Here is a 23,965-nt window from a genome sequence, read left to right as displayed (position 1 = left end):
GTATGGGGAAGGGTACAAAAACATTTCTCCAGCATTGAAGGTCCCCATGAACACAGTGGCCTCCATCAGTCTAAAATGGAGAAAGTTTGAAACCACCAAGACTCTTCCTAGAGCTGGCCGCCCGGACAAACTGAGCAATTGGGGGAGAAGGGTCTTGGTCAGGGAGGCGACCAAGAACCCCATACACTCTGACAGAGCTCCAGAGTTCGTCTGTGGAAATGGGAGAACCTTCTAGAAGGACAACCATCTCTGCAGCACTCCACCAATCAGGCCTTTATGGTAGAGTCACTCATCAGTAAAAGGCACATGACAGCCAGCTTGGAGTTTGCCAGAAGATACCTGAAGGACAAGATTCTCTGGTCTGATGAAACCAAGATTGAACTCTTGGCCTGAATGCCAAGCGTCACATCTGGAGGAAACCTGGCACCATCCCTTCGGTGAAGCATGGTGGTGGCAGCATCATGCTGTGGGGATGTTTTGCCAAGCGATGAGCTGGGAGACTAGTCAGGTTTTAGGGAAAGATGAACCTAGCAAAGTACAGAGAGATCCTTGATGAAAACTTGCTCCAGAGCGCTCAGGACCTCAGACTGGTGCAAAAATTCACTTTCAAACAGGACAACGACCCTAAGCACACAGCCAAGACAACGCAGGAGTGGCTTTGGGACAAGTCTATGAATGTCCTTGAGTGGCCCAGCCAGAGTCGGACTTGAACCCGATCGAACATCTCTAGAGAGACCTGAAAATAGCTGTGCAGCGAAACTCCCCATCCAACCTGACAGATCATGAGAGGATCTGCAGAGAAGAATGGGAGAAACTCCACAAATACAAGTGTGCCAAGCTTGTAGTGCCATGCCCAAGAAGACTAGAGGCTGTAATCGCTGCCAAATGGGCTTCAACAAAGTATTGAGAAATGGGTCTGAATACTTATGTTAAAAGAATTATGTTTTTGCTTTGTCATTATGGGGTATTGTGTGTATTGATGACGGAAAAAACAATTGAATACATTTTAGAATAAGGCTGTAATGTAACAAAATGTAGAAAAGGTCAAGGGGTCTGAATAATTTCCCAAATGCACTGCATCTGCGTTTCTATTAACCTGGTTACCAGTTTGTTTCTGCTAATATTAAACTCCTTGTAGTCTGTGTCAGATGCCAAACATGCATATTACACGGAGTACAAGGTGTAGAATAGCTGAACAGACTGGTACCCAGGCTATGTTTGTATGATATAGGTTATGTAACCATCAATATTTCTCCATTCATACCTATAGGCTAGTCAGAGATGAATTTTGAGTATAACATGATTTGATTTTATTATTGCTGAATAGAAATACATAAAACATATATTTTAAAGCTTTATTGAACTCATTGATATCGTTTATTAAGTCAGTACAGTTAGCTCTTTCAGGAAACCCTGGTCAGAAGTAGCATACTGTATCATTGCAATACCATGGAAGAATGCAATTAACTGTATTTCACTCTCTGTGGTTCCCTCTCTTTTCAAGAAGGGGATTACGAATTCCAAGTCGTCATGTAAGATCCCTCAGAGTTTGACTGTGGGAAACTGTATCAAAGTTCCTTGAGAACATTGGGTACCACAGTGTGAAAAACCCTGCCTGTCCTTTCCTCAGTCCAGGACTCAGAAACAATAAAACAATTTCTCCAAAAGTACAGAACAGAAGGGCATGATCTGTCAGACATGAAAGGCATAGCTCCACTCTTCCCAAATTCCTCAGGAGTCAGGACTGTATTAACTATAAATCTGATAAATACAGTTGCTCTATAACACAGAATGGAGCTGTAAGCCTACTGGCCTCTGATGTGGTACAATAGTTGCACTATTGTGCATTCAAATCGTAGTGAGCTAAGGAAATAATTTTCTCTTGAAGGACACAATAAAACATACAGTTGAAGTCGGAAGTTTACGTACACCTTAGCCAAATACATTTAAACTCTGTTTTTCACAATTCCTCTCATTTAATCCTAGTAAAAAATCCCTGTCTTAGGTCAGTTAGGATCACCACTTTATTTTAAGAATGTGGAATGTCAGAATAATAGTAGAGAGAATTATTTATTTCAGCTTTTATTTATTTCAGCACATTCCAAGTGGTTCAGAAGTTTACATACACTCAATTTGTATTTGGTAGCATTGCCTTTAAATTGTTTGACTTGGGTAAAACGTTTTGGGTAGACTTCCACAAGCTTCCCACAATAAGTTGGGTAAATGTTGGCCCATGCCTCCTGACAGAGCTGGTGTAACTGAGTCAGGTTTGTAGGCCTCCTTGCTCGCACATGCTTTTTCAGTTCTGCCCTCAAATGTTCTATAGGATTGAGGTCAGGGCTTTGTGATGGCCACTCCAATACCTTGAATTTGTTGTCCTTAAGCCATTTTGCCACAACTTTGGAAGTATGCTTGGGGTCATTGTCCATTTGGAAGACCCCTTTGCGACCAAGCTTTAACTTCCTGATTGATGTCTTGAGATGTTGCTTCAATATATCCACATAATTTTAATTCCTCATGATGCCATCTTTTTGTGAAGTGCACCAGTCCCTCCAGCAGCAAAGCACCCCAACATTATGATGCTGCCACAACCGTGCTTCACGGTTGGGATAGTGTTCTTCAGCTTGCAAGCATTCCACTTTTTCCTCCAAACATAACGATGATCATTATGGCCAAACAGTGCTATTTTTGTTTCATCAGACCAGAGGACATTTCTCCAAAAAGTACGATCTTTGTCCCCATGTGCAGTTGGAAACCATAGTCTGGCTTTTTTATGGCGGTTTGGAGCAGTGGCTTCTTCCTTGCTGAGCGGCCTTTCAGGTTATGTCGATATTGGACTCATTTTACTGTGGATATAGATACTTTTTTACCTGTTTCCTCCAGCATCTTCACAAGGTCCTTTACTGTTGTTCTGCGATTGATTCGCACTTTTCGCACCAATGTATGTTCATCTCTAGGAGACAGAACGCGTCTCCTTCCTGAGTGGTATGACGGCTGTGTGGTCCCATGGTGTTTATACTTGCGTACTATTGTTTGTACAGATGAACGTGGTAACTTCAGGCGTTTGGAAATTGCTCCCAAGAATAATCCAGAGTTGTGGAGGTCTACATTATTTTTTCTGAGGTCTTGGCTGGTTTATTTTAATTTTACCATGATGTCAAGCAAAGAGGCACAGAGTTTGAAGGTAGGCCTTGAAATACATCCACAGGTACACCTCCAATTGACTCAAATGATGTCAATTAGCCTATCAGAAGCTTCTAAAACCATAATTTTCTGGAATTTTCTAAGCAGTGTAAAGGCACAGTCAATTTAGTGTATGTTAACGTCTGACCCACTGGAATTGTGATACAGTGAATTATATGTAAAATAATCTGTCTGTAAACAATTGTGGGAAAAATGACTTGTGTCATGCACAAAGTAGTTGTCCTAACCGACTTGCCAAAACTATAGTTTGTTATCAAAAAATTTGTGGAGTGTTGAAAAACGAGTTTTAATGACTCCAACCAAAGTGTATGTAAACTTCTGACTTCAACTGTAATTGTCATCAATAAAATGTAACGTAGTTGCTTGCAATTAACTTCAAACATCTAAAGTTACATTTGAAGTACACCGCATGTCAATCTAAATGTTTGCAGGATGTTGCTTTTTTTTACCTGAGACAAATTACTCCATTCAGGTGTGAGGCTGGTCCACTACATGGAGGAAATCCCCATCAGGTAATCTATTGATGTAATGTTGATGGTAAGGGCAAGAAATAGCCTTCAACCAATAAAACAGCCTACAATAAAATTGCATTCCCATAATAAAAAAAATTCACTGGGTTATATGGCAGCTAAGAGAAAAAGAAAGAGATGACATTTTAAAAAGCCCAGTATGGCAACCTATACCACCTACATGTAACATGGTCAATTTAAATGCGGAAAACAAATCTGTATGAGATGTTACATTTCATATGGTACGTATTAATTTGTGGTTGTCCATCATCCATTTTGTATGATATACTACGAATTGCAATATGTTACGAATTGCAATTCGTACAATTTGTGGCGGATTTGCTAAACTTATGTTAGTTAGGGTTGGAGTAAAAACCTTCAGGACGGTAGCTCTCCAGGAACAGAGTTGGAAAGCATTTGCTCTAGTCTATGAGACCAGGCTGAGTAGGCCTATGTAACCTATTGTAGGCCTATGGCAATATGATGTAGCCTAGGGTTACAATGACGATGGCAACTGCTTAGCCTCCGACCGCAAGGCACTACAGAGGGTAGTGCGTACGGCCCAGTACATTACTGGGGCCATCCAGGACCTCTACACCAGGCAGTGTCAGCGGAAGGCCCTAAAAATGGTCAAAAACTCCAGCCACCCTAGTCATAGACTGTTCTCTCTGCTACCGCACGGCAAGCAGTACCGGAGCGTCAAGTCTAGGTCCAAGAGGCTTCTAAACAGCTTCTTCCCCCAAGCCATAAGACTCCTGAACATCTAATCAATTGGCTACCCAGACTATTTGCATTGCCCCCCTGCTCCTCTCTTATTACTTATGCATAGTCACTTTAATAACTCTACCTACATGTACATATTACCTCAACTAACCAGTGCCCCCTCACATTGACTCTGTACCGGTACCCCCTGTATATAGCCTCGCTATAGTTATTTTACTGTACTAGCTTACAATTGGCTCATTCATCCCCCTCCTCTCCCCTGTAACTATTCCCCAAGTCGTTGCTGTAAATGAGAACGTGTTCTCAGTAAACTTACCTGGTAAAATAATGGATAAATAAATAATGTTACCAGGTAAATTTACTGAGAACACGTTCTCATTTATATTTTTTCAACTGCGTTGTTAAGGGCTTGTAAGTAAGTAAGCATTATACTAAGGTCTACACCTGTTGTATTCCGCGCATATAACAAAGACGATTTGATTTGAACACAAGGTGCACCTGTATAGTGATAATGCTGTTTAATCAGCTTCTTGATATGCCACACCTGTCAGGTGGATGGATTATCTTGGCAAAGGAGAAATGCTCACTAACAGAGATGTAAACAATTGTGTGCCATTTTTTGTGGGGAGAAATAGACTTTTTATGCATGTGGAACATTTCTGGGATCTTTTATTTCAGCTCATGAAACATGGGACCAACACTTTACATGTTGCGTTTATATTTCTGTTCAGGATAGAATGTGTGAGCTGCAGTTCATCTCAAAGTACATCCCCATCCAACCTGGCCTCAGAGCATTTCGTATTATTCTGTACGTAAATCCGGGACACTGAATTTAGTATGATATGTTACATTTTGTATGGTATGTATTAATTTGTGGACGTTCATCACTAATTTCGTACATTTCGAATTATATGTTAAGAATTTGCTAAACATACAATATGTTAAGAATTTGCTAAATGTATGATATGTTGCGAATTTTCAAAATATGCAATACGTTAAGATTTTGGGAAAAATGTACAATATCTTGCAAATTTGAAAAAAGTTGGACGCTTTATCTTTATCACGCTTTATCTGGACATGGTTCGTCAGGACTTCCAACAGCCGAAGCTAAGTAGTAACATTAACATGAGGCCTTATAATTGCAGTCGCTGTAATCAAATGTAACCGATCATGTTCATTTGAGTGTACCGGATATACGTTCACTATGATACGTCAAGTCTATGAGCCCAGGCTTGATCACCATCAGCTACCAGCATTAACGCGCTCTGTGCAAATTGATGTTAGGCTACTTGCCAACAAGTAACCAGTTCTGACTGGACCAGACGCAATATTAACAATGTTATCTGGTAAATATTGCTCAGACTTCACACTCAAGCATCACCGGCAAAATAACTTCCTTCTGCGCTAACTCCGGAGGACCCATTTACTTGTCGTTTAGAGTAGGTCTATTATGTGTAGATTAAAGTGTATATATAAAACTTGTATTCACTGTAAAGAGAAAAGAAACAGCTATTATTCATTGCGATAACAAAAACTTTTTACAAACTCAAAGGTGATTTTCCACTATTTGTGAAGAAACATTCAATCTGCTTTGACTTGAAATTATTTGAAGCGCTTTCTGATCATCACAGGTAGGCTAATTGCAAATGTTAACTTTTATAATTGATAGCCTATGCATGCAGTTGAAGAACATGTCCCCCACCCCACCTATGTCCACTATTATCACGATGTATACAATGTAGCCTATCATTATTGAATTGATGGGCCTATTATCAAATAGAAGAAAACATATCCGTATTCAGTTGCGTTTACTCTGTGGCAGTGTGTAGTGTACGCTCTCTAGCTCCACACAGTCGCACATGATGATGAGGAAGCAGGGTTTCCTCAACGTTGGTAGCACACAAATCCGGACCAGCAAAAACAGCTTTGAACCGGTTTGGTCTCCAGCAACAAAGCTATAGGCTATAAAACGAATACTGTGCTCGTAGCTAATGCTGCTGGGGGACCCAGGTCTGGCTCACCGGACTTCAGATATAGCCTAGCGGGTGCTCGGCATCCGCGTGTGTTGTCGTATGTATTTTTTTCGATTGTATACAGTTATTATCGGGATACCAACCATCCTTCATGGCAACTCCCTGTAGGCAAACGCGCACGTATCCTGCAGTTGCATGTTGTTGCGCTTGTGCCTGTTATTTTTTAAGTTGAGGTAAGTCGCATGTATTTCCTTGTGTTAATTAAATAATAATCGGCTACTATATATAGCACAACATTATAACATCATAGGGCTATGGCTAAATACAGCGTAATATATTGTGTAGGCTATGTAATGGGTGATTAAGTGCCAACAAATATCTCGTAAATGCAAGCAAAAAACATTGTTTAATAAAGAAAATAGGTAGCTATGTGTAGTTGGCACGGTGTTCCTCCATATAATGATGTTTGTTGGAAATTGATAGATCCGCAACTTTTGTCGAGCTCCTTGTTTTTATAAACTAGGAGAGATAGGATGCCGCAGTACTGCACCGACAGCTCAATTTGCTCTCTGGCACAAATTATTCATGAAAGATAAAAAAATGTTTCCTTCAGCACAGGAAACAGGGTGCGCCTCTAAAAGTTCAGTGTTTCGTGCCAGAGTTTAGGGGAAATAGACAAAAGGCAGGTTAAAGTAGGCAGTCCAGACACCAAACTGCCCTCCTTCAAGGTGTGGTCTGCGAGGGCACAAAACTGGCAGCGCAGGATGGGAAGGTTGCACTCTGTTTAGGAAGTACAGTAAAACAGGTGACCTGCCTGGTAGACCAGGCAAGAGCAGCATCAACATCAAGACATGAGTGTGCATTTGGAATTTATCTACGGTACTACTTTAGAACTCAACTTATGACATCTCTTCCTTGATCATGATTCCTGTTTCCAAACTTGCATGTGATTTATTTAGTCTGTATTCTCATGCATTTGGTCAATTGCTTGTCTATTGCGTTTGTTTTTAAAACTTTTTGTAATTTTTCTATTTTCCCCAGGAACCCTCCCTGTTGAAGTTGTAAGATCCAAGCAGACAGCATGAGTCCTCATACCTCAAAGAAAGCGCTGGATGGAGGTTGGGGATGGGTGATCATTGTGGCCTGCTTCATGGCCCAGTTCCTGGCCTACGGCTCCCCCCAGTCGGTGGGCGTCCTGTACCCAGAGTGGCTCCACGCCTTCCAGGAGGGGAAAGGCATGACTGCATGGGTCGGCTCCTTGGTCTCTGGAGTGGGACTCATAGCCAGTGAGTATTCTCCAAACACCTTTTGTTTATTTATTTAGATACTGTATAGGTATAGGCTAATGCTCTCATCCAAAGACAGAGCTCACTGTGCTTAACTGCAGAATTCTGTATATTATAAAATGTAGATTTTTTAACATACATTTATTCAACTCAGTATCTGAACATCTGTTTAAGAATTCCATATTGATTTACTTGGCATGGCTATGAATTGATAAGCTTAACAGCATGTCAGTGGTTACACCTGAATTTACTTTCTCTATGCACTTTACAGTTGCAGCTACATTGTCTCCTTTAGAGTCTCACCTGGTATGCACCTGTTGCTGTTGTATAATTAATGATGACACTGATACAGAACCAGACAAAATAATGGTCCAATGTCTCCATAAACACATACAGTTACATGGCATTATGGATAAAGTAACAGACCTGTTTTTATCTAACCAAGTTATCTTGTTTGGGGGGCAGAGTGGCACATAAGATGGGAAAATAAGTATTTTACCTGGTACATATCAACAGTTGTGAAAGTGCAGTGCTGACTTGTCCTAGGTAGATGACGAAAACTGTGCACTATTGGTGGCACTTTGGTGCTCTTAACACTCAGTTGAGGTTATTGGTTGATAAGTAATTTACATTTATATCATTTAGCAGACGCTCTTATCCAGAGCGACTTACAGGCGCAATTAGGGACTAAGGGCACAGTCACATTTTTCACCTCACCGACACGGAGATTCGAACCAGCGACCTATCGTTTACTGGCCCAATGCTCTTGAGCGCTAGGCTACCTGCCGCCCCACAGTCAGCCCTGTCATACCTGCAGAAGGAGCCCTTACATAGCTGTGACCATACAGAGGGTGTGTGTGGGAAAGAGAAAACGATAATAGGAAGGATAATAAAGCTTTGAACAGTTTCATTCATGTGGAATGACCAGGGGACACAGGACTCAGGTCACTGCATGTCTGCAAGCTGTATTCATAGATCAGAGATCACAGTCTTGGTTTACATTTACCACCAGGCTAAGCCTCCCTTCACTTTGTCGCCTTTCCAGAGGTCAGTGAAATGTCATGACTAGACAGATTACTCCCAGTACACTTGTGGGACTTGGCAGCTGGGCTACGCAGCCTTACACCGTGGGCTGTTTTAACTGGTGGTGAAACAGAAAGGTGGTGACGGGGTTCAACAAGACGTGATTTTCTATTCTTTACACACACCCTTGGGTTGTCAGTTGTCTGATCGGTAATTTGATATTTCTCCACACACAACAAGTGACATGCATAACAAGGGCGGTCACATTTAAGACTCAGGTTTTCATCACCATCTGTCTCCTCTATCCAGAGATTGACTGATTCACTGTACTAAAACAAGTAGTCAATTCACTGTGCATCAGACACACGAGGACCTATACAAACAGTGGTGTATAGCTTTGGAAACGAAATGGATTGGGCTGCATTTGACTTGGCACAATGCTAGGAAATCATAGCAGTCTTTAATGAGTTGGCAGTAGATTACGGGTTAGTGAGGTGATACCGACTCAGTCACTTTATCCTGGCGTCGGGCCTAAGGGGGCAGTTGAAATCGGTGAGAGGGCAAAACATTTTTATATTGAATTCTGCCTGTATCGAGCTATACCACAAACAAAGTTTGAATGCCGAGACTCAGACCATTGATTGAGTGCTTTTGAAGTGACAGGCTACAGATTTCGTGTCAACCTATCTCTGCCAAGTACCCCTGACTGCAGTGTGCAGTTCTGGGCTGAGTTAAACATTTGACTCCGCCCATGTTTTACCCCACCCATTTTTTTGTTGTTGTCCATCTGAGGTTTGACAGTCACACACTGAATACAAACACGTTTGTGCAAGGCACACGTTGAATACAAATGCATTTCATTTTTGAAGATCGTAAGACATATTATTCAAAGTGGTACCAGAACATGTTGTAACACTTTTTGCTTCATGCTATGAGACAAGCCACTGATATTGTTGCAGTGAACAGACTTATGTCATGTACTGTTAAAATTGTTGATAAATGTTATTATACACACAGTTACTACCTATCCTGATTTATAATGCTATTTACTTTCCTCCTGAGAATGGAGACAGACTATACCATATAGACATACTGACAAGCTGAATGTGCTTTGTACATTAAGTTATACCAGGTCCAGTAAAGAGATCAGAGACTCGGGTGACTTCTACATCATCTTTACTAAACAACACAATTAGCAATTGAAACAATTAACACAGCAGACAAAAACAAGATTTGACCACTCCTCAAAAAATGGCTTCACTCCTGCTCAAGAGGCAAAGACAGTAATATTCTTGTTGTCAACTGCCTCCACATAGAACATCTCATAACTGGAACATGAATGGTTCCTTAAGGAGAATATTTTCCTCTTCATCCAAGCCATCATACAACTGTAGTTCTTTAAGCGGTCTTCCCCGTCCATCCCAATTACACTAGGGAAGGAAACAGTGCCTTTAAATGTTTAGCGTTCGCGCCACCTTGCTGCCTCTAGGGTGTCCCTTAGAAGAACATCTGCTTCCTTGAAGAATCAATATTAATAGTGCCTCATTGGGTGATCAAGACAAATGACACCCCACTTTCATGCAAACAAAAACCACTATTACTAAAGGGGTATTCTGTGATATCTATAACTACTCAACAAGTCATCACAACTATTATATCTTGCCATGCATCAAGCCTTCAGCATCACACACAGTAGAATACGTACCCAGTTCACAGCTCCCAGTGCATTTTGTTTTCAGTATCGTCTAGAAAGATAACAGATTGTGGTCATTAAGTAATGTAAGGGAACCTCTAGGGATGTGTGTACAAGAATGCACCTTACTTTAGCTAATAGCCTATACAGTACCTGGTCCTGCAGAGTTGGATGCTGATGTAACATGCTGTGATTTCTTGGGGGGGGGGGGGGGGCTCGCCTTCAACATCATCCTGAAATATTGGAGGGGGGTTTAAGTCTTTAAACATTGGTTTAAGACTATACCACTCATCATATGATACCTACCTGTAGTGCGCTTTGTTTTGGCCGCCTTTTTTGTTCTTTCAACCTCTCCTCAGACCTTAGTGAGTGAATGACACATTCAATATGAAAATATATTCAGGTCAGCCTGGCTATAGTGAAACAAGTGATTTTAAGGATGCAAAACGTTTTTATAATGTTCAAGACTTACGGCATTGGAAAGTTCTGCAGGAGAACTAGGCACCACCAGCGCCGAATTTGCTGCATGTTTTCCTTTGAGAAATAAAATTGGATGGGCATCCCAAAAAATCTGATATCTACTAGTGTACTGTAAGTTAAGAGTAGGTTGTTCAGTTTGATAGTTATGATAACAATAAGTTCATAATACCCCCCCCCCCCCCCAGGAATATATTTCAGGATGTAGAAGACCCCCCCCCCCCCAAGAAGTCAGAGCATGTCACATCAGCGTCCAGCTCTGCAGGAGTTTGATGTATGAATTGTGTATGTAGTGTACAAAATTGTAGGAAATAGGTCCCAAAAAGTATCAAGAATAATAAACAAGAAAACGTATGAGCAATAACAAGTGTGCTTTGCATGCTGCAAGCACAGAAATAATAACGTTTCATACGTTTATAACAGAAAATAGGACTAATATACTGAATAGCCAGAATCTTACCATCAAAACAAACACCCCACAGTTGTTTGAGAAACCTTGCTTTGGTAGGCCCTGTGGTGTGAACAAGGTACAATTTTCAATAAAGGAATGACAATCAATTGGTACAGTTCAGTGTAATAATTTTAAAGAAATATCTAACATGATCATCATCCACACCAAAAGTCCTCCAAGTTCCAGGGGACAAGATCTTGAGGGGCCTCTGGGGACTGTTTAAGGGCCTCTGGACGCTGATGGTATGTCAGGTGCTTCAGAAACTGTGTTCTGTTGATTATTGTTGCCGTACAGTAGCAATAATGAAAGTGTGTCACATTTCTACAACTGAAGCCACACTTTATGAGTGTAAACTCTGAAAGAGAGGAATAACAGTAAAGTAACAAGTCATACAATTAAATTCACTGATGTAACTGGGGAATAAAATAGGGCAAATCAAAAAACGTTAATTTCAAATATATACAATAAAGAAAGAAAGAAAGAGTACCTCTGTCTCACTGAAGCATGACCTTTGTGGTTGTTGACCATATTGTTCAGCCTTATATGTGCATTAGGGGCAGTGATGAAGTTGACTGCTGCTGCATTTTTTAATTTTGGGACTCTCACCCTCCAATAACACACTAACGTACATCAAAGAAAATAAGCATAGACATAAAATGAATGATTATTAGAAAGGTATAAAATAAGCAATAGGCATTTAATTATTGTATATACTATGTGTAGGCTCTGTAGACTCGCTATGTGTAATTTAGGGAATGCCCGTCGGCATCAACGATACACATTTAGCGCCAGCCAGCCAAACACAACAAGGCATACATTGAACACAGAAAACCAACGATCAAATCGATTACATAACTGTACGTGTAAACCTAGGCTTACTGCTTAAGTAGGCAAATTTGTCCCATTGTAAGCAATTAGCTAGCTCACGTGCAAAAGGGTAATATTGCTAATTAGCTAGCTCACGTGCTAATTAACGCTATGCTATCATCGGTGCGGCAGTTGGTTATTTAAAAATATACAACTGCACTAGTATAGCGTGAATATTGCAAAGTAAATGATGCATAAAGACAGTCTCACTTACTTCCATGGTTTACTTTTATCCATGTAGGTTAGGTTCGATTAAGACTCGCTTTCGTTGATGCCTTCGACTTGAACCTCAACTTCGGTGACCTTGAAGGAGATGGGAAGGGTTCGGGTTTAACGCGTCTGACTCCGCCCACATTGAGCCCGGTCCGGAACTGCACACTGCAGTCAGGGACTTCTCATCTCTGCTGCATTGTATCAGCACAATGGACAGCGTCCTACAAACTAAAGCAAGGCTATTTCGTCATGTAAATGAGCTACAAGATAGGGTAATTCACCTATTCCAAACAGCCTATGTGAATGCTGCCGTGTACACAGCGGTCTAACCAAAATAGTGCAAACTAAATGCTGAAAGTAGTAGCCTAGTTATTCATGCATGCAAACAAAACTACTGATTAGTTAGGCTTAGAATACTGGCACAACTGCGAACGAAAGCATAACATAACAGCGGTACTAGCACGTAGGTCTAGTAAACAAAATATTAGATCGATAAAGGCATGACACCATTTATGTTTAGGCTAGTTACATTAACAGTAAACAAACGTAGTAAGCAAAAGGTGAATTGAGATCCAAACAACCAAAACAGCCTACAGTGAGATGCAGTCATGCACAGCTATCTTGCCAAACAAATAAGCCTATAGGCCCCGCTTCAAACATGGAAAACCATGGTGCTCATGAGTTAAGCAACACGTTGTGATATGGCACAATACACTTCTGTGGATCAAATTCCAATACATAGTTATATTTACAACCACGAAAACCAATAGGCTGCCAAGAAAACCATAATAGGATGTATATATTTATATGATGAAACATACCGACATGTAGCAATACCCAGGGTCGTCATTTGGGTTATTGCAGTGGAATTATATTGAATTCTGCTTATATCACGCTATACCACAACAAACCTAAAAGTTCAAATGTCGAGACCATTGAGGGCTTTTGACCAAGAAGTGACAGGTTGGCGCGAAATCTCCGCTGCGCTCTATCAGCACCATGGACTGCGCTCTATCAGCACCATGGACTGCGCTCTATCAGCACCATGGACTGCGCTCTATCAGCACCATGGACTGCGCTGTATCAGCACTATGGACTGCGCCCTACACTCAAAAGCAAGGTTGTTAACCTAGGCTGGCTAAGGAAGTCATTTTGCCATTCTATACCCTAGGTTTTTGCTGAAATGACACGACTGGCTATACCACCAATATTTTGATGAAAAGCAATCAGCTAGATTGTTTCTTACCTATTCAGAAGAGTAGCAGCCTCCTTGATGCTCTGTGGAACTTCCTGAATAATCGATCATTCCATTCTCCCCGAAATCTTCTTGTACGATCGATCGACTTCAAATGCCAAGTGGATTATTTGAGCTTTCCTCTGGTATAGTGTAACGGATGTGAAATGGCTAGCTAGTTAGTGGGTACGCGCTAATAGCGTTTCAATCAGTTACGTCACTTGCTCTGAAACCTAGAAGTAGTGTTGTCCCTTGCTCTGCAAGGGCCGTGGCTTTTGTGGAGCGATGGGTAACGACGCTTCGTGGGTGACTGTTGTTGATGTGTGCAGAGGGTCCATTGTTCGCGCCCGGCCGGGGCGAGGGGACGGTTTAAAGTTGTACTGTTACAATGCTACAATGCATGCTTCTTCAAAGAGGAAAATGAGTTCTCGTATAGCTGTGGACGCCCCAAAAGTCAATCCATGTGTCAGTGCAGTAAACACGGTCGGAATAGAGAGACGCAGAGAGTCGTTGCAGTATATCAAGCAGGGTCCATTTTTCCTCTTTGGAGACGGAGCGGGCGATTTCAGTCGGCAAAAACTGGCGAGCGACACTAAAGTCAGCTTCCACCAAATCTCTTTTACTTAAATCCAGCAGTGGTTTCACCTTTTTCACATCTAGAAAGTCATGGCTCTCTGGGTCAAGGGGACACAGGGCCGCCACCAGTTGGATGTTGCGTTCGTTGAATCGTTCGTACATTTCACCACTGACAGCATCCAAGAACAGTCTTTTACACCCAGTCTCTTATCCTCAGTCCTGCTGGCTTTCCATACTGTCCACCACTATTGCTGGAGATGTGTACTTACATAACGTTGTCGTAACTGCTTGGAGCTGCCCTGTAGCCTCTATGTCTTACCTCTGTGTTGTACGAACGCGTCCGTTCCATGTCAGAGAGGAATTTCACAATGCTGTCACAACCTTTAACAACCACTGACACAGTAGCCAAGGTGTCCTCTTCTCATTTAGCTTTGTTTGTTTGGGTTTATCCATCGTGGCAGTGGTAGATTAGCTGGTTCGAGCTAGCTAATAGGCCAAGGATAATAACACTAACGTTACATTTACGGCTAACTAAACTCTGTAGTGGTGAGGCAGAGTTTGGTAACGCAGCTTCAATGGTAAACTTGACCCCGCCCGTATAAAACAAAATAAAATATTACTGGCGGGGGCGTATCACGTTATTCACTTAGCCGTTTCCCCCCGCTTTTTATGGAAAACCAAAGGAGTCATACCTAACCACCCCACTGGCTTTCCATAGCCCCCCTACACACACCGCGGCGCACTCTGTCCATTGTGCTGACACAGCTCAGCGGATATACAGATTTTTCAGCAACCTGTCACTCAATCATTTGAACTTTATTGCTATTTTTTATATAAGGCCATAAAACTAAAACCGCGGGGGCACACGTTTCAACTGAGGGGATAATCTGGGCCCGTACCGTCTCCCAAAACTTTACTCAAGCCCTTGCTTATGTCCACTGAAGGATCCAATTTGTCCTTACCAGACCTATATTTCCCTTGTGCCATCAATCAGGATATACAGTGCCTTCAGAAACAATTCACACCTCTTGACTTTTTATACATTTTGTTGTGTTACAGCCTGAATTTAAAATGAATTACATGTAATGTTTTTCCTCACTGGCCTACTCACAATACCCCATAATGCCAAAGTGGAATGATGTTTTTTGACATTTCTACAAATTTATTAAAATGAAAATCTGAAATGTCTTGAGTCAATAAGTATTCAACCCCTTTTGTTATAGCAAGCCTAAATAAGTTAAGGAATACAAATGTGCTTAACAACTCACATAATAAGTTGCATGGATTCACTCTGTATGCAAAATAGTGTTTAACATGATATTTGAATGACTAGCTCATCTCTGTACCCCACACTGACAATTATCTGTAAGGTCTCTCAGTTGAGCAGTGAATTTCAAACATCAATTCAACCACAAAAACCAGGGATATTTTCAAATGCATTACAAAGAAGGGAACCTATTGGTAGATTGGTAACAATTTAAAAAAGCAGACATTGAATATCCCTTTGAGCATGCTGAAGTTATTAATTACATTTTGGATTTTTATTTTATTTATTTTATTTAACCTTTAACTAGGCAAGTCATTTAAAAAAAATAGGACCAAACACACATCACGACAAGAGACACCACAACACTACAGTACATAAAGAGAGACCTAAGACAACAATATAGTATAGCAGTAACACATGACAACACAACATGGTAGCAACACAACATGGAAGCAGCACAACATGGTAGCAGCACGAAACATGGTACAAACATTATTGGGCACAGACAACAGCACAAAGGCAACAAGATAGAGACAACAATACATCACTCGAAGCAGCCACAAATGTCAGTAAGAGTGTCCATGATTGAGTCTTTGACAGTGAAAAGAAGGAAGCTGTACAGAATAAAAATATTCCAAAACATACATCCTGTTTGCAATAAGGCACTAAAGTAAAACTGCAAATGGCCTCCGGAGTGGCGCAGTGGTCTAAGGCAGATCCGGGTTCGATCTCGTGCTGTGTCGCAGCCGGCCGCGACCAGGAGACCCATGAGGCGGCGCACAATTGGCCCTGCGCCGTCTGTGTTAGGGGAGGGTTTAGCCGGCCAGGATGTCCTTGTCCCATTGCGTTCTAGCGACTCCTGTGGCGGGCCGGGCGCATGCATGCTGACACTCCCCAGTTGGACGGTGTTTCCTCCGACACATTGGTGCGACTGGCTTCTAAGTTAAGCGAGCAGTGTGTCAAACACTTCGGCTTGGCAGGGTCGTGTTTCGGAGAATGTTTGGCTCCCGAGTCCGTACAGGAGTTGCAGCAATGGGACAAGACTGTAACTACCAACTGGATATCACGAAATTGAGAGATAGAACAAATAAATAAAAAACGGCAAAAATATTAACTTTATGTTCTGAATACGGAGTTATGTTTGGGGCAAATCCAACACAACACATCACTGAGTACCACTCTTCATATGTTCAAGCATGGTGGGGGCAGCATCATGCTATGGGTATGCTTGTCATCGGCAAGGACTCTGGAGTTTTTTTTTATGATAAAAATAAATGGAATAGAGCTAAGCACAGGCAAACTCCTAGATGAAAACCTGGTTCAGTTTGCTTTCCACCAGACACTGGGAGACAAATTTACCTTTCAGCAGGACAATAACCTAAAACACAAGGCCAAATATACACGGGAGTTGCTTACCAAGATGATATTGAATGTTCCTGAGTGGCCTAGTTACAGTTTTGACTTAAATCGGCTTGAAAATCTATGGCAATACTTTTTCTTAAATCTACCAATGATCAACAACGAACTTGACAGAGCTTGAACAATTAAAAAAGAATAATGCAAGTATTGTAAAATCCAGGTGTGCAAAGCTATTAGAGACTTACCCAGAAAGTCACAGCTGTAATCGCTGCCAAACGTGATTCTAACATGTATTGACTCTTATCTAATCGAGATATTAGTTATTTTTTGTTTAAAAAAAAAAAAATACCTATCTTCCACTTTGACATTTGAGTATTTTGTGTAGATTGTTGACAAAGAAATTACAAATATATTTTAATCCTACTTTGTAAAACAACAAAATGTGGAAAAAGTAAGGAAAGTAATACTTTCTGAAGGCACTGTAAGATATATTTCTGTAACTCGGTGTGCTTTTAAATTCGATATGATATGAGGATGACGACGAACGAGCATCCCAGGCTGTCCTTTTCCCTGACCCTTTACCTCTGCTCAGGTGTCTAATAACTAGCCAGTGCCGCTTTCAGGCTTAAGGGGACCTCGTTGTAAACATGAGGAGAACGAATAGGGTCACAAGACTAGCCAACAAATGCCTATGATAGAGACTTTGGAACTGAGACGAACACTGTACTAGGGAGCGATAAGGTCAAAATAATATCAGGGCAGAAAAGGGGACCATGTCACATGGTTAAAGTTGATACATCACGTTTTCCTGCCATGAAATAGCCCAACATGTACGGTACACCTTGACCGGTATCACTTTCCTTTTTGCTGCTTTTGTATTGTTTAGGAAATGCATATTTTCTAACACCACGTGTATCCTGAATGCACCATATTAATTCCATCATGCGCCTTTTTTGTGTGTCGTCATCTCATTTTTGCTACTCCCTAACTCACTGAGTCTATTCAACAATGTACCCTCAACTGTCCCACACACACACACACACACACACTGAATTCGCACTTCCTCTCTACCCTATTTTCTCCTCCAGGTCCTGTCTGCAGTGCCTGTGTGGATAACTTTGGGGCGCGCCCTGTGAGCATCTTCAGTGGGGTCATGGTGGCAGGGGGCCTGATGCTCAGCGCCTTCGCCCCAAACGTCCAGTTCCTCATCTTCTCTTACGGGATTGTCGTCGGTAAGTGAGAAGCTCGTGATGGTCTTGTTCTGCTGAAGCAAGTCTGTGGTTTGTGTGATCCACTATTAGATATAGGATTAGCCTTGCAAGTGTGAGAACAATTATAGGAAGTTGCTTGTTCACTCTGTGGTTTTGTTGGAAGTGAATTGTGTTTTCAAATCATCATTACATATCATTACATACAAACTATTACACAGTTAAGCAATAGCACACGTCAATGATAGATAAGACACAAAAGAATTGAATAGGTTAATGTCTATTCAAAATAGGTTAATGTCTTTTCAAAATAGGTTAATGTCTATGCTCCACCACACATGCACTGTGAGGGTATGTGTAGGATGAGGATATATGTAGGATGTATTCAGAGATATAAAAATATGGTAGAGTCAGATTGCCATGTGACTGATGCCTCCCCCCAACAGTTTGAATGTACCCATCGCAGCTCATTATCTAACACCCAGTGACAGCTGTGCCATGCTAAGGAGGAAAGAGCCCAATAGACGAGAGAGGCCATGCATATCTGAGAGAGGCCATGCATATTTGAAGAAAGGTGTCTATTTTTAGACCATCCCGTAAACGCCACATGTGTGGCTCAGTATTCTCTCATCACTTTTCCGCCCAGTCATCCTTTGCGGATCAAATTACCATTGGGGTGATTTTACACTAAACAAAAGTTATTTGTATGGTTAATATGTAACATATTCATCACAGAACAACAGATTTTAAACATGGTGAATTTACTGTTTGTTATTACATGACTAAGATGGTCTTACACAAGTCCCACAGTTTCACATTAATGTACACAGTTTACTGTGTAAGGCTTTGCTCAGAACATGAAATGTCTTCTTCAACATGGTAAAAAATAAGGTACTGTAGCTACACGCTCCTCTAAAATGTGCTAATGAAAATACCTCTGTTGTTTTTGTTGTCCACAGGTCTTGGCTGCGGTCTTGTCTATGCTGCCACATTGACCATCACCTGTCAGTACTTTGACAAGAGACGTGGCCTCGCCCTCGGCATAGTCACCACAGGTACTTCAGCCCCCCTCTTCGCTCACTGGGTTCACACCAAGTCTCCATGCTCAGTTCTTTCATGTTTCAGAAGCCGGGAGTCTTGGAATGCCAAGGTAAACATTCTAGTCTAGAAACACTGTAGCCTTGTGATTAGGGAAGTGGACTGGTGACAAGAAGAACACTGGTAACACATCACAGTTCTGGGGCATTCTGTGTTTGTCCCCTTGAGGGAGGGTAGCTTTAGGCAAGGATGTCCCATTTAAGCAAGGCTTTTATTTAATTAATATTAATGAATGTCTAAGGGCTTATTCTTGGAATGCCAACACTAAATCATTCCCTTCTCTCATTTAGGTACAAGTGTGGGAGGGTTCCTCTATGCCACAGCTCAGAATGAGCTGATTGTTCTCTTTGGCCTGGAAGGCTGTCTGTTGATAATCGGGGCCTTGGCCCTCAACCTCATGGCCTGTGCCGGCTTCATGAGGCCCCTGAACATGCCTGGCTACTACCTCAAACAGAAGGCTGCTCTGGAGCGCACAAAGGAGCCGCTCTTCAAGAAACCGCCTGCTGACGACCTCAAGACCACACCGGGAACTGCCGAGAAAAACCTGGCGGTCAAGGATCACCTGATCACCATCGACGCCAAAGACATCACCACGCCTGACAACAAAGGGGGGTTCATGGCAGGTTTAGCCATTGTGAAAATTATCAAGAAGAAGCGTCAGGCTTACTCAAAGTACATGCACTCCACGGCTGACTTCCTGCATGACAGAAACTTCATGGCCCTCTGCATAGCTATATTCCTGTTCAGCCTAGGAGCCTTCCCTCCGGTCCTCTTCATGGAGGACGTGGCCCAGAGTGAGGGCCTCATCGACGAGGTCAGAATCATCCCCCTGGTCTCTATTGTAGCCATCACTACCGGTGTGGGCAAGCTGACCCTGGGCATGCTAGCAGACATGAGGTGGATCAATAGTGTGTTCCTGTACGCCTTCACCCTGCTGGGGACTGGGACGGCCCTTCTCCTCATCCCCATCTCCAAGAGCTACGTAGGCCTGCAGGTCCTCTCAGCTGTGGTGGGCTTCTTCTCTGGGAACTGGTCCCTAACGTCATACATCACTACCAAGATCGTGGGCCTGGACAAACTGACCCAAGCCCATGGGATCCTCATGTTCTTCGGTGGATTCGGGATCATGCTTGGGCCCCCTGTTGTTGGTAAGAAAGATCGCACTTCTGACACCATTGGTAAACATTGCTGAGTGTGTGTGGTCCACATTTACAGTTGTTAGGTTAGAGCTTGTACAGGTTCATATTCATGCTTTTACAGAGAATCACTCTTCCATATGTCAATTTTTTTTTACAGTTGATGCAATCTTAATGTGTGAGTGAGCATGTGGAACTCAGGATGTTGGCCGTTAGCTAGTCTTTTGCTGACTCATATATTGTCGAGAGATTTTGCTGAAATTGTTGTTTTTTTTCTCTCCTCTTCTTCCTGTTCCAGGGTGGTTCTTTGACTGGACCCAGTCCTATGACCTGGCCTTCTACTTCAGTGGAGGCTCTGTGCTCCTGGGTGGAGTCACGCTCTTTCTATGTGCTCTGCCCTGCTGGGACAAAAAGAAGGCTGACATCGACAAGCCCGACATTCAGTACACCAGCAACTGTGACAAAGTTGCCTCTGTAGCCTGAACACTAACTTTCACATCGACCTTGCTCTCCAGTGCTCCCAGCGATTTTTGCTGATAAGCTCTATACCCTTCAAGAGGTTTCTTTATCCCTGGTGCCAGATTTCACAGATGTGTACCTGAGAAGAGCTTTGAAGTAGGCCTTTTCTATACATCTTTATTGCGTTTTTAAGACTTATTACATTAAACTACAGAATTTTGAAGGATGCCTATGTTGAACATTTTAATAACGGCCTCATTTTAAGAGGCCTATTCAACAAAATTGTTTCTAAACAAATTAATACAATAGATTGTTTATTTAGAATAAATGCAGTTTTTTTACATTTATGGATCTTTACTTGGGTCAAATGGAAAAGCCATTTTCTTCTGGTGACCCTGTGGAGAAATACAAACCAACAATGGCCTGTGAAGATGTTGGTTGAAAAGGCTGTTCAAATATCTCAGCATATTGAAATGTATAACCATGCAAAATTTAAATTCGAAAGAATTTCCCAGTTATTTACTGGAAAAAATACAGGGATTGGAAAAAAACGAGGGAATGCACTTTATTGTACTCTTTTCAATTCTAGCCGCACAAACTTTTTTTCCTATCTTACCAAAGCACCAGGATGGTGGATGCCTGTCAACACGTTATGCCTGATGAATACAAGTCTTGCTTTTTAAGTTCATTGGCATTGTACTGTATTTTACTGTCCAAACTTGTTTTGTTTGAGTTAAGGAGGTACTAAACACCTCACTTTGTCTTGACCGGACTAAGAACTTGCTGAATAATATGCTGTGCAAATACCAGAGACTGTACAGGAATATGGTCCAGTTCCTTAAACTAGTTTGTTGGTTCTTTGTGGCATGACCCCTTTCCTGCATTTGTTCACCAGGCGGGTCCTATTCATAATGTTTTAATGTGTTTTTGGCATCTGTGCATGTTTTTCTATGTTTTTTTTTTAGTACTATATTTTGTACGTTTCTTCAACTCTGTCAATGTTTATAAGCAACTTTGTATACAGTATGCACTGAACGAGTCCCAGATATGCATTGTGTGTGTAAAGATGTCATTCATTATTGCCATGATGATTTTATGTTTTTAAGAAATATAATAATTGTGATACCTGCTTTGTTAGTCACTTGAAGATCCCATTTAAAAAAAAAAAAGTTAAATAAAAAAAAGGTTCAATAAACCACAACCTATTTCAGTTTATATTCTTCCTCAAATCTAAGACTACTGGGATATTGTTTTATTCTTAGTCAAGCTTCTTTGTAAAAGTATTTACAAGGTTGAAATGAAATACAAAATATCTGTGATCCAAAAAGGTTAGAAACAGTAGAACTGTCACTTTATATGATGTTGAACCACTCTGTCTTATTCCTTTTTTTAATGTCAGTTTTACAGTATTTATGTTTGCAATATTTTGCTCTTTCTATTTTGTTATTTTCAACAAAAAAGTTCCAATAAATGAAAATGAAATTCAATATTGTGATTCTAGATGTTTTTTAATGCTTGTCTGACTAACATAAAATATGATTCATTGAAGACCTTTCTTCTTGATTTCAGCACATATGGCGAACATTTTGGTGCTATTTAGAGAGTGAGCACATATGTAAACTCCAGACACTCCTTGGAAAGTTTGACCTAATTCAGTCCTTTGGCAGTGCCACATTCTCCTAGGGATGGACCGACATGTACAGAATGGTTGCCTGGAGGGAAATGGGGGAAGGTCATGCTTTTACATTTTAGACAAGGGTTATTAGGCTATATATTGAGGTGTGCCCAATGCCGTCCCTCATCTCTGATTTTCCGCTGGGCACGCAATATCATATGTGCCTATAGGATATTTAATGTGATCTCATTCAAATGATCCATACATAGCCTTGGCTATATATAGGCTTTAAAGTGCGTGCTCAGAGAAGCACAGAGCAAAGTAATATTTCTTGCTGGGATGGTGTAAATACAACTAGGTTGCATTACACAGAGCAGTGGCTATTCCAACCCTGAGCCCCGGCCTGCTTTGCTCTTGCTGATCAAAGAACATTTTTGTGTGCTGCCTAACCAATGGCTGTGCTGTGTAGGTCTATGGCGGCAGTTCAGGAGGAGAGTCAACAGCTTCTTCCCCAAAATATTTTTTAGGCCTAGTAAAAAGAAACTGCACTATCTTGCTCATGGACTAGCCTATAGCCTATGTTCTATAGAGCCACACAGTGGTGGTGTCATAATACCCATAAAACCTAGCGGTCAAACAGGGAAATGGTTCCAATCGTTTTTCCACCATTCATTTTTCCCATAGGGAATTTTAGAAACACTCAACATAAGGGATGTGTTTTGTGTAGACTTACCCTGGCGTGACGTTTTGATAACCACGTAAATCTCTCTGGGACAAGGTGACCTTCATCATATCTTCACTTGTATGGTAGAGAAACAATTGGGACCATTTCCTTGTTTGACTGCTAGATTTTATGGGTATTATAACTCATACTGTGGTACTCTATTCAGTTTGAGAAGGAGAGGCTAAGATGAAAAGGAGGACCTGAGGTCAACTGTGATAGCATGTTACTACTGTAATTGATTTTATTCAAAACAATATGTTTGATTTTATTCAAAACAATATGTTTCTTGCCCATTATGTATTTATCATAGTTATTGAATTGACAATAATCCAGATTCTAGGTACTTACATTGTGGTGCGGAAACTTGAAGCAGCAGCCGCAGCACAATCGATCGGAAATGACAGCTCATGGTGCTGAAAGTAGGCATAATTCATTTCAAGCTTCTTAATATTAATTAGACTACAAACAACAAGGGTGCTTTTTGTTGGAGACCATTTCTTCCTATTTAATACACAAGACTGTAGGTCTGTATACCTGTTTGACCGAGGCTGATATATCCATAGATTTGTCAGTCTATTCCTCCACCCACCATGCACTCTTTAAATAGCCTACCTCTGTGTCAGTGAGGGGCTGTTGAGTTAAAACAAGGACTGAAATTGAGGGTGTATGAGAAGGCATGTTATAGACCTAACTTTTATTAAAGAAAACGGCAAAAAGCAGAGGCCTACCCCTTGTCAGTTTTAGATTTTGAAGAAAATAAAATGATCCGATTATATAAAGTGATCTATAACAGCGCTTTGGTCCGCGATGCTTTATGCTAGTGTAACTTGTGTGTAACCACACAAACAGTACAACGTTTCAGTTTAGGAG

General features: G+C 41.4%; 1 protein-coding gene and 1 long non-coding RNA gene across 6 annotated transcripts; one reads left to right on the top strand and one right to left on the bottom strand.

Moving 5' to 3' along the window:
- The first annotated feature begins 5,792 nt into the window (after nt 1-5,792).
- On the top strand, nt 5,793-22,243 carry LOC129858150 (monocarboxylate transporter 9-like). 3 transcript variants are annotated; one of them, XM_055927175.1, is made up of 6 exons: nt 5,793-6,067; nt 7,451-7,695; nt 17,944-18,087; nt 19,023-19,118; nt 19,452-20,309; nt 20,596-22,243. In XM_055927175.1, the coding sequence occupies exons 2-6, from the start codon at nt 7,491-7,493 to the stop codon at nt 20,778-20,780; spliced, it is 1,488 nt and encodes a 495-aa protein (XP_055783150.1). In that variant the 5' UTR covers nt 5,793-6,067; nt 7,451-7,490; the 3' UTR covers nt 20,781-22,243. The 3 variants fall into 3 exon arrangements, with proteins under 3 accessions (XP_055783150.1, XP_055783135.1, XP_055783143.1); XM_055927160.1 differs by lacking the exon at nt 5,793-6,067 and adding an exon at nt 6,276-6,642; XM_055927168.1 differs by lacking the exon at nt 5,793-6,067 and adding an exon at nt 7,200-7,288.
- LOC129858191 (uncharacterized) lies at nt 9,878-12,843 on the bottom strand. Of its 3 annotated transcripts, none has more exons than XR_008759989.1 (9): nt 12,421-12,843; nt 11,827-11,959; nt 11,505-11,609; nt 11,349-11,399; nt 10,884-10,945; nt 10,718-10,772; nt 10,565-10,644; nt 10,424-10,463; nt 9,878-10,148 (listed from the first exon to the last, which is right to left on the bottom strand). It is a non-coding gene; the product is annotated as an uncharacterized LOC129858191 (long non-coding RNA). The 3 variants fall into 3 exon arrangements; XR_008759987.1 differs by having other exon boundaries at nt 11,488-11,694; nt 12,421-12,837; XR_008759986.1 differs by having other exon boundaries at nt 11,505-11,694; nt 12,421-12,831.
- Nucleotides 22,244-23,965: the final 1,722 nt, after the last annotated feature.

Source organism: Salvelinus fontinalis, chromosome 1, assembly GCF_029448725.1.
Source record: "Salvelinus fontinalis isolate EN_2023a chromosome 1, ASM2944872v1, whole genome shotgun sequence".
NCBI lineage: Eukaryota > Metazoa > Chordata > Actinopteri > Salmoniformes > Salmonidae > Salvelinus > Salvelinus fontinalis.
The sequence above is the reverse complement of the archived record's forward strand: the minus strand, read 5'-3'. Positions and strand labels throughout refer to the sequence as shown.

Coding starts and splice junctions, on each gene's coding strand:
- LOC129858150 (XM_055927175.1), top strand. CDS start 7,491: ATGAGTCCTCATACCTCAAAGAAAGCGCTGGATGGAGGTTGGGGATGG. Junction 7,696..17,943: donor TGGAGTGGGACTCATAGCCA/GTGAGTATTCTC, acceptor TTTCTCCTCCAG/GTCCTGTCTGCAGTGCCTGT. Junction 20,310..20,595: donor GCTTGGGCCCCCTGTTGTTG/GTAAGAAAGATC, acceptor TTCCTGTTCCAG/GGTGGTTCTTTGACTGGACC.